At 35.6% G+C, this 13,680-nt stretch overlaps 1 protein-coding gene and 1 pseudogene across 3 annotated transcripts in view; both read left to right on the plus strand.

Moving 5' to 3' along the window:
• Window positions 1-12,852, plus strand: part of LOC136260455 (tyrosine-protein kinase Mer-like) — a 32,509-nt gene extending 19,657 nt beyond the window's left edge. For 2 of the 3 annotated variants that reach the window (XM_066054180.1, XM_066054181.1), the window contains exons 5-14: window positions 1,345-1,778; window positions 2,695-2,818; window positions 3,235-3,335; window positions 6,836-6,928; window positions 7,175-7,258; window positions 8,433-8,647; window positions 10,068-10,177; window positions 10,229-10,388; window positions 10,449-10,585; window positions 12,657-12,852. In XM_066054180.1, the coding sequence (XP_065910252.1) occupies window positions 1,345-1,778; window positions 2,695-2,818; window positions 3,235-3,335; window positions 6,836-6,928; window positions 7,175-7,258; window positions 8,433-8,647; window positions 10,068-10,177; window positions 10,229-10,388; window positions 10,449-10,585; window positions 12,657-12,753 (1,555 nt within the window). In that variant the 3' untranslated portion in view covers window positions 12,754-12,852. The remainder of the gene's footprint in view (window positions 1-1,344; window positions 1,779-2,694; window positions 2,819-3,234; window positions 3,336-6,835; window positions 6,929-7,174; window positions 7,259-8,432; window positions 8,648-10,067; window positions 10,178-10,228; window positions 10,389-10,448; window positions 10,586-12,656) is intronic. The other variant, XM_066054183.1, reaches the window with a different exon arrangement.
• Window positions 10,901-11,060, plus strand: LOC136262622 (U4 spliceosomal RNA; annotated as a pseudogene).
• Window positions 12,853-13,680: the final 828 nt, after the last annotated feature.

The following is a 13,680-nucleotide window of genomic DNA, read 5'->3' on the forward strand; positions in this document are numbered from 1 at the left end:
TATTGGTCCCAACTTTAAACTCACAGTGGTGAATGATGGGTATTAGAGTAACATGTAAACCAAAAATAAATTTAATTAAAGAATATATATTTTTGAAAATTAAGATCAAAGGAAAAAGCTACATTTTTGTGGTTTGACCTTTTCCTTTGAGAAATTATAAAACTTTATATATCACCTGAAAGATAATTTAACACGCATTTCACAAATCTAAACCAGAAGTGTCTACGTCAATTACAAGCAAAGTTATGGTCATTTTATTGAAGACATGTAAGTAAAATGACATTTTCAACAGAAACTTTGAGTGGTCATAACTTAAAGGGAGACCAATGAAATGAGCCAAATTTTGGTGTGAGAAAGTTTCTTGATGGGCCCATGTTTGTGCCAAATTTCATGAAAATCAAAAGGGGTCTGGATTTTTTTTTTGTTGATTTGGTATGGAATGACCCCTAGGCAACATCTTTATCATAAGACTTTTTTTAGATTTTATAGCAGCAGCCTCCCTGTTCTTTTCAACATCCTTATGGTAGGAGGGTTTGGAACTTGCTGCTGACCTCTCCTGGCCAAGCTTTAGATCACTATGATAATATTCATGAAAATATTTTTTCCTATTAGTTGATCCATCAGCTTTACGGATTCGCAAATAGGTTTTATCCTTTTTCCATTTCTTCCTTTCTTTAGAGGACATGAGTCGCATAGGTAAACTCAATACTATAGTAGCTATCTGCAGTAAATAAGAAACACACACATAACAACTATATATGAGGTTACATCTCGTCCAGCAAGTGGCTGAGTCAGTGTGTTTGAAGGAACATACCCGTCAAGTATCAGTCCGTCTAACCATGGTCAGTGAGTGAGTGAGGCAGACCAAATTTCAAGTTGTTTACAATTCTATATCTGGCCGCCTGAAAGTGTTTTCTTGTTTTAAATACTATATTTCATGTTAGATGGATTAGTATTATTCCATAAAGGTGCATGTAAGATGTCTCAAGGACGATTTTTAAAGGCAGAATTTTTGGCAGCGCGCGTCACTTTTAATGCGATTCCTACTTAAACACTGCTACTGTACTGTTTGATACTGACATCATAACCACTAGATGAACACACAAAGTGAAATGGAAAAGTTCAAACAAAACTTCAGAGAAATTGGTATTTGAAAGTCTATACCTATGGTGGTGACAGTGTTGTTGATACCTATGAAGACACAGTTGGCTAAACCATTACTTTTACATCTTTATTCCTATCTAACCATTAACCATCACAAAATTAACTTATAAAACCATTAGATTGTCAAAAGTGTTATGCTTAAATACGTATTACATAGATTATGCATTGATCATCTTGTAGGTGTATCCCACCACCAAGAGAACACTACTGCCATCCACTATTATTCAATAATGACATTATAAGTAGTGACAGTAATATTGAGTTTGGCTATGCAGTGGATATTGCAAATAGACCATTTGTAAGAAGAGCAGGAGAAGCAATACAGATGCTTTCAACTAATGTTAGCAGTGACGATATGTTTTGCTCTGATATCCTCAAACAAATAGCTTGTGTTTCATTCTTTCCGCCATGTAACCTAGAAACAAAAAAGCTAACCTCAATCTGTGCAGATAGTTGTCCAACCTACTATGAAATTATTAGTAAATGTACTTCAGTGTTTCTTCAATATGATTTGGACTATAATTTTAACTGCCTTAACCCAGGAACCTATTATATTGGTGTTCCTTCTCGTTTGTTTGATGTGCCAGAAAATTGTCGTTCTTATGATACTACAGGTATGAATGGTATTAACAAGTTTAAGGTTTGGATGTACCCTATGCCAACCAAATATTGTGAAAAAAACTATGTACAAGTAGCTACATAAGAATATAATTTGATAGAGGTCACAAGAGCAGCCATATATAGTCTTGCATATGACAGGCAAGTGTGCATTATACTAGAACTAAGGAAATTTAAAAATATATATATTTCTTATCCAAAATGACCAATCTAGCTGCAAGAAGCAGTTTAGCATTCAAGGTTTAAAAGTTGTGAAGTCAAAAGGAAATTAATGACCAAGAAAGAACCTTATTGATGTTAATGTGTTAATGTCAATGGATTTCTAGTAATGTAACATGGAGGATAATGTCAAGAATTGGTCAATATGTAAACACCATTGAAATCATTTCTTGGAAGCTATTATCAGTACTAATAGATATTTGCAATTTATTATGCAAATGTGATGGTTTGATGCGATGCTCAAAATTCATATATTTATATCGATGTATTTTTTGATTGGCTATTTCCAATCACATAATATGCTTTGACATTCAATGACTGCTCTTTTAGAGAATCTTTACTTTGCTTTTCCCATAGCAAGAAACTATATTGTTTTTAAATGTATGATATATAATTATTGTGTGTAACTGTTCTGTTGTAGTATCTCGATCCTTATTTGCTCTTCCCGTAACAAAAGGCTATTGTTTTTTTGCGTTTGTTATAATTGCTGTGGAGTAACAAACTCTAAAGCATTTATACAAACATAATGTAGGATCTGTAAAATTTATACACCCTCAGGTCCAGTAGTACCTTTACTGCATTAGTGCACTACAGCCTCAGGCCTTTGGATTTATAAATTCATGTGCAGTTGTACCCGGATAACTATTTATACTTAATTATGTTAATTACTGTATTGTAATGTAAATACCACAGAAGAACCAAACTCTGGTGATGATTTTCCTGTGGCTGGCAAGGTGGGAATCATTGTGGCATTAGTGATTGTTACAGTTCTTGTCATCGGGGTTGTTTTTGTATGGAAGTACAGTCAAAACAAAAAGTAAGGCATCTAATGAGTTGTGCATACATACACTGTATAACTCTAATAGCTTGTATTGATATGTTTTCAGAGTCAACAAAAGTGGTCAAACATTAGGTACCATTTATTGACAATTGGCCATTTTGTACATACACTTTGTTAGCAACAACTAATGTATCATACTTTATCTTGAGTCTATTTATGCAAGATCCTTATATTAGGCAGCTTTGCTGACAAGATGTGTATTCATATTAGTGGGACAGACAAAAAAAAGTTTGTAAAGTGGTGAATACAGTGCAGCACACATGCTTATTCATGCTATATAGTGCTGTTCAATTACTTGTATGCATAATCAAAAATAGATCTTGAATTGATGAAAATTCCACTGAGAAATCTTTGGAACATGTGTTAATTGTTGTATTATTTTGTTTGTCAAGACGCACAATTGTTTTGGCTGGTCAGATATCATATAATGCCAGATATGGAGTGGACACCATTGACTGTCGCAACTCAACTTTCCCTATCAAAAACAAAGAAGGTAAACAACGAATATTGAAGTGTATTTAGTATTTTGAGTTTGGTACATATATACTCTATAACAATTTATATCAAGACTCACAGCAATGAGTCGTGTGACCAAGAAAGTAAGAAATCGCAAATCTCAAATACATAAATCCACATTTACACACGACAATGATTTTGCTATTCTCACTGCAATTCATGTGATGTTTATTATCATTTATAGAACGTTGCATGGGCGAGATCAAAGGAAAAAGTGTACTTTAAATTTCATGAAGTACACTTTAGGGCAAACAGTGCTTTATTTCCCACAAAGAGTGTCGCAAAGAGTGCTTTATTGCAATAAAGCACTCTTTGTAGTACAATAAAGCACTCTTTTTGGGCAATAAAGCACAGTTGCCCACATGCCTTAATGCAGGCTAATAGCCTGCGGTGCTCACGCCAGTACGACTAGTCACTCAAGCTAGTGAAGGCTGATAGCCTCGCCACGCTGAGTGATCAATCACCCCAGCCAATATGAGTTCTACCACTGGATTGCTTTTATAGACATACCTAAATGCTTCGATGATGGGTGGGATAAGGTAACTTTGCTGTTACATTTGTTGATGTAAACAGACAAGTGCTGGAGATATCACAGAAATACTTCACCATGTGTCACAATAGAATCGATTGTGGGTATTGACTAAAACCTGTCAAAATATGTGATGAATGTCTACTATGTCAAAATATGGTGAACTATACATGAGTTACTTTGTTAAACTAGTTTGTATGCATTCAGGCTGCTAATAGTTCATGCAACGCATGTTAATTACGAGTCCTAGTGTATGGTAAAGCTACATGACTAGAAAGTTGCATAAATATTTAAAGCATTGCCTTGCATGTGCTATATGAAAAACAAAGCACTCGGTCGTGCACCTTGTACTTTATTTTTCATATAGCACTCGCGGCAATGCTTTAACATATACTTACAGATCTAATGGATGTAGAACAAGATTTCAACTATACTAAGTCAGTCACTTAATATGAGGTGAATCGGTGCCGAGGAAGTTGGGTGATTCTTTTCTGTTGCATACACACCAGCCATATTTTCTTCCTTGTTTAAGCCAAATGATCATACTCTCTACTGCTCACCTCCTCCTGTCACCATTGGCATACTTCCATGATAAATATTTTAATTGTTAACCCTCGGGGCATTGAGGGTTACTGCTACTAACTTTCGTTGTCAAAGTTGCCCTTTCATCACTGTTCTTGCCTTGTTCCACCACCTCTGCTTCAGAGGCTCCAACTTGGGAACTTCATTGAGAGTGAGACTTGTTACCAACTTGAAAGTGCCTATTGATGATGATGATGATGATGGTGATGATGTTGAGTCCTTCAGCTGCAAATGTATTATTGTGCACTTCATAATTTATGAGCATGATAATATATTAAAATTGTTTGCATACAATTATATCACTGACTAGACATGTAATACTACCTAAATATATACAAATTTAATAATTGCGACTTCCGTATGCAAACTACAGTTATAGTCAAGGTAATATATTTATTATGATTGCCATAGGTTCATATGATATGCATACATAAGTTCTGAACCTTCTAAAGAGCTGAATGTTGCTAACACATCATTACTATTGTGAGATGTTTGTCTGTCAGTTATCTGGCTGGCCACACAAGTTGTACCTTACAGAAACAGAATCTGGACCACATAACCATGATACAATTTTTATATCAATGCATTTACAAAAAGAAGTGAAATCCTCCATGAAAAAATAAAAGAGTGCGTCTATAAAAGTAAAAGTACCTGTCAACCAAAAGGGCTGATATCTGAGTAGCCAAAAATAAAATTAATTGTTAATGCAACTACCTGTAATAAACAACACATGTTCTGCTTTCAGTCTTGCTGCATTCCCAATTAATTCGTTTCATTGGCAAATAATTTGGCTGCCTTTTTTTCTCTATGCTGACTACTGAGAAAAGGCAATCAAATACAGCAAGATTAAATGTAGTACGCAGTCAATGATAAGTGTCCAATAATAAAACTTTGTTTATTACAGTTTGATTTATTAACATTTATCCTTGGCTGCTCCAGATACAGCTCTTTCGTTTGACAGTGTGTGCATGTATTTATTTATTGTTATTTTACAACAACAGACAATGCATCATTACAGAACTGATGTGTACAAAAATAGGGGTGGTGTTGAGGGTCAGATGGCTATATGCCATTTGCCCCTCTGTTTTGAAGTTTTTGCCATTAACCTACCGTAGGTTAATGGCAAAAATTTTAACTATAATTCAGGTGAATTTGGTGCCAAATCCTAGTGAACTAGGGGAAGGCAACACAAATTCCACCATGGCTTTTTTGTGGGCACACATTTTTTTACAGCTTTGCTGTTTTGGTATAGATTATACTGGTTTTATGGAGTCTGTATAGTGTAAGTACATAAGCCACTGAAATTGATAGCATCGACTAAGTTAGTTTTAACACTCCATTTTAAAGTTCTGGTCAAACAGAAAATGGTTATATCACTACTAGAAACCTCAACTTGCTGTTGCAATATAATAACTGGGTGCAGAATGACCCATGGTAGTCTGTTAATCCTTGTGTAGAGAATACATTGTAATAACCCCTCCAAACAAACTCTTGTAGAACAGAAACCCCCACTGAATTAGTTAATCTATCCACGATCAAAGTTTGGCCTAATATCATGTGTAGTAGCTGAAAATCTATACTCAATAGGTACAGTGGTACATAACCAATGCAATAGTATGTGTTATTGTCCTGTATAATCGTCATGCTGTGGGTAGGTGTTTTAGTAGTAAAGCTGCTTTTTCAAGAGCTTAGTGTGAATTTTGTGCATGTCCTAGTACCAGTTGTGTAGGAACATGAAGACTGTACTGGTTACCTACCAAAGGGAAAGGATAATTACATATTTGCATTCATTTTTGTTTATTCAAAGAGTGCTTTGAAACTATCATATAATACAGCACCAAAGAGGAAAAAGTCTTTTTATTGTTTAGCAGGAACAACTAGTTGTTAGCTGTGGCGGTCTTTCCCTAAACTCTGTACAATAAAAAGAGATACAGCTTCAAAAATGCCTATAATTATTGGTCACCACTCAACTGCCCCACAAACGACCATCACCAAAACTGGTCACTAAACTGACTGCTGATTGCTTAATTTCACTGAAGCACACAGTTGAATCCAGGGGACACACTGGCACATGTACTGTGTTTCTAATTAGAGCCTAGCTGGTACCCAACATAGCTAGCATGCTATAGTCTGTAGTTCCCTACTCAGGATACTCTGGCAGTTAACTCCAACATTAATTCGTTTAAATGATCATTTTGGTACATAATTTGCAAGGTACTATGCATACGTACACTATAAAAATAAACGCGGAAGTTTTTGGTGAAATACCAAGAAACCTGTTCTACCAAGTTTTCTTGACAATAGTACAATAGCTATTATGTTTGTTGTAGGCAGTTTATTGTATTTGTGCTGTTTAAACTGACTAGGGAGATCACAACTAGTTGCCACCTTCAAAGAAGAGTTGGGTGATGTTCTAATCCCACCTGAAAACTTGAAGATAATTTCTATCATTGGAGAAGGTGTGTGATCACATATAATACTCGCATGTGAACATTTGTAGCTAACAAGGTGGCATTTGAAAACAATTGGTCAAGTTTATATGCCAGCATTTCTTGAGAATACACTTTCACACATTTTAATGTAGAAAACTAGAAATAGTTTAATTTATTAGGCCTACATGCTTATGTATATCAATAAAAGTAAAGTGTACCAGTCATGTCATTAATGGTTTGCATTTTTTTTTTCTATATATGTGATATTTATAGGGAGTTTTGGGATGGTGTGCAAAAGTCAATATCACAATCCAATGACAGGTAGTGAGATTGAGGTAGCTGTTAAAGGTTTAAAAGGTGGGTGTTTTGTAGTAATGACTACAGTACCATTCGTTTTCTGTTGCAGCTAATTTTAACATACTCATTAGCACATAATATTGTCAGGTACAAACTGTCTTGAACACAATGTATTTCCTACAAAAAATTGACCAGAAACCAGCCTCACAATACCTTCATGGTACTGTGACAGTATTGGTTAGCTGTGACCAAGTCTAAAAGCATTTTCACTGAAAATGCTTCCAATAATTTGCTACAAAATTAATTTATTTAGTGAAATTTCTACTGATTGACTGACTGAGTACCTGACCAATGTATTCAGACAAGCATAACTCAATAACGGCTAAGGCTACAGGCTTGATATTTTACTGTTAGAAATTGGTTCAGTCCGACAAATGCTTTTTGTCATGCTGCAGTACATACAATACATGCATTATGGACTTACCTTTGTCCTCTTTTGTGCTCTATTTTGTTTTGCTAACAGCACAAGGTGTAGATTAGAGGTAGGGCATCAATGGCTCCATGTGTTTTGTCTACCATGTAAGAATGAAATGGAAATTGTCTGTAATTTTTGCTTCATACCTCCAACAGTTGGAGTAAGCTGATTAGCTGGTTTCATGCATCATTTTCTGTGTGAAGGCCTGTGTGTTCCTGTCTAGTGTGTCTATCTATCTATCTATCTATCTATCTATCTATCTATCTATCTATCTATCTATCTATCTATCTATCTATCTATCTATCTATCTATCTATCTATCTATCTACCTACGTATATATTACCTATATTTATCTGTATACACCCACATGAGAAATTCAATGCAAAAAGCAGCCAGCATGTGATAATTAAATTAAGCTTCTGTTAAATTTCAGCACAGGTAAGCTGTGCATTGAAGTGGTTACTTTTCACCGGTTTGAACTACGGATGTAGCAACTCACAAATTTCGTGAAGGACTCTTCCATTGGGATTTTCAGGTATTTAATAACTACAAAACTGTAGCAGGACTCATAGGCTGCCTGGAAAAACATATTTCTTTGACTTGAAAGAGGTATGTCACCTACATATGTGAACAAAAGTGAAAAACAGCCTTGAAGTTTTGTTGAGAGAATAAACATGATAGGTAAACTATAAAACAGTTGACAACCTTTCCACTTTATGATGCACTACATATCATGTTTAAAGTGCTTTGATATTATAGATACTGCTGGTGAATTGAATGATTTGAAGTTATTCTTGAATGAGTGCTGCAGAATGAAGATACTTGATCATCCTAATGTAGTACCTCTAATTGGAGTGAGCATTGATTCAGATAGTATCCCAGCAATGGTTCTACCGTTTATGGCTAATGGAGATGTGAAAGATTATCTGCTGTCAAAACGTGTTTCTGAAGATGATGTTGATACTTTTCCTCCTGTATGTATCATTGTAATGGTTCCAATAGCATTTGTACCATGGTGCATGGGCAGATCAAAGGGTTCTGCCATGGTCTAACTAAGATATACCACTGGTTGGTAGTTAGACCATGCATGGCTGGCAGTTTAGAACACAGACCAAAGAGGTGTCAATTGTAGTCTATTAACTCCTTAAACAAGCAAAATTAATGTATTTGGCTTCCCATATGATATCATTATAGTTAACAAATCATGTGCACACTGTATTTACACTTACAAGAGCATTTTCTGAAGTTCCACAGCAGTTGTAGTCCCTTTTCTTGGGTTCTGATGAAGAAAGAGAAGTTCCACAGTAGACATTCCAAGGCAAAACGGAGAATTACCAGGACATCGCTTATAGTCTTTAGTCATCTATTCGACCTTACTGGACTCGTTTGAACTTGAGTTGTGTGGCTTCAGTAATGATGTGTTAATTTCGATTTCTTTGATGGTACAAGCCAGTTATACCACGTTTACTTGTATGATATCATAGTTATTAACACTCGTCCTCGGCTTTGCCTCGGACTCGTGTAATAACTACGATATCATACTCGTACCGTGATATAACTAGAACGTATATTATACATTATATTGCGTGTGCAATAATGGGTGCATGGAGGGGAATTAAAGTGATTGTTCTATTAGAGTACCTGACCAGGGGCAGTTCTAGAAAATTTACTGACTGGTTTCCAATTCCTGAACAAACCACTTTCCCATATTATTTCCTGGGCATTACGCTACATAGTTAAATCCCGAGCGATGCCTTCACTAAAGTGATATATGGTGCATATACACCATCTCTGATCATTTCATATACTGGGGTGTATTATAACATGATTACAAGGGATATGACAAAAAATATGTGCACTCTCCCTTGAGTGCTTCACGTTCTCGTGAGTCATTTCCCTTGTAACCATGTTATAACTATCGTGTAAGGGTGTATCCAGAAAGGTTTCCTGGAATTGTTTAGAAAAAAAATGTGCCAGCACATGGATTTGAACCCACAGCCTCCCACACACTAGTCAGGTGTTCTACCACTTGAACATTTTACCACTTGATCAGTTTGTGCTGTGGCCTTCTGTGTGCTGTAGAGAACAAATGGAAGCATGCATGAACTCATGATAATAATCTTAGAGTAACTGGATGATGAGTGCTTTGTTTTGAGCACAAAATGTGTTGGTAGGCACAGGAACTGACAAGTAAGTGGCGCGGTGGACAGACAGACAGCTTTATATATTATTCCAAAATGCATACCACTAAATAAAATTGTCAGTGCATACAATTTTATAGCCAAACACCAATGGACAGACAGATGGATATTGTTTCATATTCTTGTATATATATTGAGGTTAAAATTCCCATTAAGTTATAACATGCATGCCAACATCTTTCTTATATTACAGGGAATCACATATTCAACTCTGCTAGGAATGTGCCATGATGTAGCAAAGGGTATGAATTATTTATCACAGATACATTTTGTACATCGTGATCTTGCTGCAAGGAATTGCATGTAAGCATTACCTTTCATCTGTAACAGCTAACCTATTGCTTGGTTTTACAGGGTAGATGCTGATTTGACTGTTAAAGTTTCAGACTTTGGTCTTAGTCGAGATATTTATGAAAATGACTACTACTTACTAACTCATGATGCTAAAGTGCCAGTGAAATGGATGGCACCTGAATCAATATATGACAAGATCTATACTCATCAGAGTGATGTGGTTAGTGAATAGAGTCATCATTAAAGTTTCTGTATAATACGCAATCATCCAATTGTCTAGTGGTCTTTTGGAGTGGCGTGTTGGGAAATATTTAGCTTGGGTCGTCAACCTTATCCTGGTGTCCAGAATTTTGAAATGACAGAGTATTTGAAGCATGGTAATCGATTAAATCAGCCTGCCCTTTGTTCAAAAGAAATGTAAGTTGATCTATTTACATGATTTACAGAACTGGTTCTTTCAAGTAAATAATGAGTATACTTATTAATTATGGTGATACTCAGCTGGGCAAATATTTTATTAAAGATGGACTTGATGGACTTGGATACAAACTAAATTATTGGCAATAAAAGTTACTCTATAGAGTTTAGACATTATAGGACAGACATGGATGCCATTTTAGGAGGTCTAGGACTTACATTTTATAAAGTAGTCATGCCTCTAATAGCAGTCAGCATGCAGTCAACAATCTATGTATATATCATCCATAACAGCCAAGCTGTAAAGAAAGGGTATTTCTTGTGCAGTGGTAGTATTGCAGCCAGTAAGGTCCACCCGAAGTGCAATTATTGCTAATTGAAAATATAGGCTATTATGAAAAAGATGCGATATCAAAGATGGTGGCCAAGGAATAGCTACCATGATATTGTAATCTAATCCAAAACAGCCAAGCTGTGAATGGGATGAGGCTTAAAAACAGGCTAGTATAGAAAAGATGTGATTATTATTATTTACCACTACTGTGAAACTTTGCTCAGCAAAAGTTATACACAGATGTACAATACAACATCATTGTGCTATTCTATTTGAGCTGCCTCAAACTTGGTCCAAATCAATTAAACCATTCTACTTACAAGGTCTGTTTGTTAGATCAAAACCGTGTAAATAACCACGTATCAACTACTGACATACAGTATATTATTGACCAGCCACACATTATCAACTATACAATTATTGATCACCTAGCTACTGGTGGCTATGACAAAACTCTGTCCTATTCCAGTTATACTGCAGCTACTAATTCACTAGTTTTTCATTCTTTGAATATGTTGAAGATGTTATTTTCTTGTTCAATTGTGACTATATTTTGAGCAAAATGCCATCATCCCACTTACATTCATTATGTAAGTACAAGGAAAATTTCCGTGATCTTGCTCAAATTTAATATTCCTATTTTTCCTTGCATTGACTGGTGAATCCACCCATACTGACTGCATCAATGGAAAAATGGCACCAGACATATCAATTAATTTGGATATAAGCACATGCCGCAGAGGAGGTTGGATGTGCTCTAAGTACTATCTAAATATATTACTCTTCATTGCATTGTTTTATTTGGTATTTCACGTGATCCTCAATAGTTGCAATGCAAAACTGAAAAATGATGGGGCTTGCTAGATATTCAGAATGTGCTTCACGTAATTAATCTACTTTGTTTTGTAAAAAGTGCTTGAATTCTGGTTGAAATTAATAAATTGCGGTTTGGTGTATACAACCTCACCAGACCTGTCATGTATGTATTCTATAAATGGAACAATGACGATTCGCTGAGATCGGCTTATTACCCTCGTCAATAAAACAATTTTTTTTATAATTTGATTTAGTGGCATGTCCAACGTTCTCTGCACATGCCGTAATGATCAATTATCAAAAAGTGGCTGTTTTGTTTTCAGATATGTTCCACCCTTTGCAAAATGTTACAAATGAAGAACAGCATAAAGGTACCTCTGAAATTCAATCCAGTCACTAGCAAAGAAATGCCTTATAAATATGATAGTCACCACAATTTAAAAGCCATCTACCCACTATAAATGGTAGTTAAGAAAGGAATGGAGCACAAAAGTGGACACAAGTAAGATGCTACAATAGGCAAAAAGATAAGCCTAATATGCAATGTTGAACAGTAGAAATCAAGCCGGTAGTATCAACCATAGTCAAATTAAGTGGCATCATTCAGTTAGTCAGTGCTAAATACTTTTTAAAAGTTTTATAGAAGATTGTTGAAAATTTATGAAATTGCTCTCCCCTCTCTGAAAGCATGCTTGGCTTAATGCCTTATCAATACTGCCAAGCTTTCATGAAGGAAAAGTGGTCACAGTGCTTGTTTCAGAATTGTATACAGCAAGGAAACTTTAACCTTCATGATTCCTACTACTGTGCTGTATGATATATATATTTTAATTTTGTAATATTAGTAGTATATAGTAGTTACTGTACTTAGGGTGATTTTCATACAGGTATTAAGATGTTTGCGCATTTTGACATGTATAGGTACCAAACAATGCTGTCTTGTTGGAGCATTTCATCAAATCAACGGCCAACTTTTAATGAACTAGTTTTTTCTGATTGTTTTGTTATAACTAGTTAGCATACAATTGAATATCACAAATTGTGTGTGGCATATACTACTAATTATTGAATGTGTGAAAACTACAAAACATTTTGGTATAGAGTGGGTATAGTAATCAATGAACAGCCTTGTAATGTATCAGAAATCATGTTGAGGTTGGAAGTTGGGGAGAGAGGGGGTGCTAAAGCACACCCCACAGCTCTAAAAACTTTTATTATGTGCTGGCTATAGGAGCTAGTATAGAAGCTACAGGATTGCATGTTAAGCACAAGACAATGAAAAGATGGAAAGAGCTAATCCCTAGTTAAAGTTATACTTCAGGAGTAAAGGTTAAATTTTTTCCTATGCATGAATATATACTATATAGGTAACAAAATTAATGCTACAACTAGCCACATAACTATACTGTATAGCTATAGGGGAATATACTTGGGTAGAAGAGATTGTCATCATCACTGTCCTGAAGAGCCCAATTCCTCAAGATCAACTTAGCATTACTGCAACAGAAAGTTGCTGGAATAAGTTCCTTCTTGCTAGCTTAGGAGTGACACCACATTGAGGAGCGGTGCAGTCAACAATAATTTAAAGGAGTCCTGTCACACTGCAAGTGGTCCTCTGCCGTAACTGGTCAGCCAGACCAACTACTGTGCCTCCAGTAGATATATAGTCTGGCCGGACCACATGAAGTGGTCCACCCTACTGCAAGTGGTCCCCCTAATAAATCTCCACAATCAACTTCCTGAAACTCACCTACAGTATCATCCTTGAATGCAATATAGCTACTCTTGCGAGTGAAAACGGTCATGCAGATCTTGAAAAATCCTTGTGGTAAACATAAGTAAGACTTTCTGTAAGTTATGAACATTAAGTCAATCACATTGTATACTAGCTTAAATCCATTTATACATCACAATACAACAGGACCCTGTTTTCATTTGCTTCTTG

This window comes from Dysidea avara, chromosome 7 (genome assembly GCF_963678975.1).
Source record: "Dysidea avara chromosome 7, odDysAvar1.4, whole genome shotgun sequence".
NCBI classification, from domain to species: domain Eukaryota; kingdom Metazoa; phylum Porifera; class Demospongiae; order Dictyoceratida; family Dysideidae; genus Dysidea; species Dysidea avara.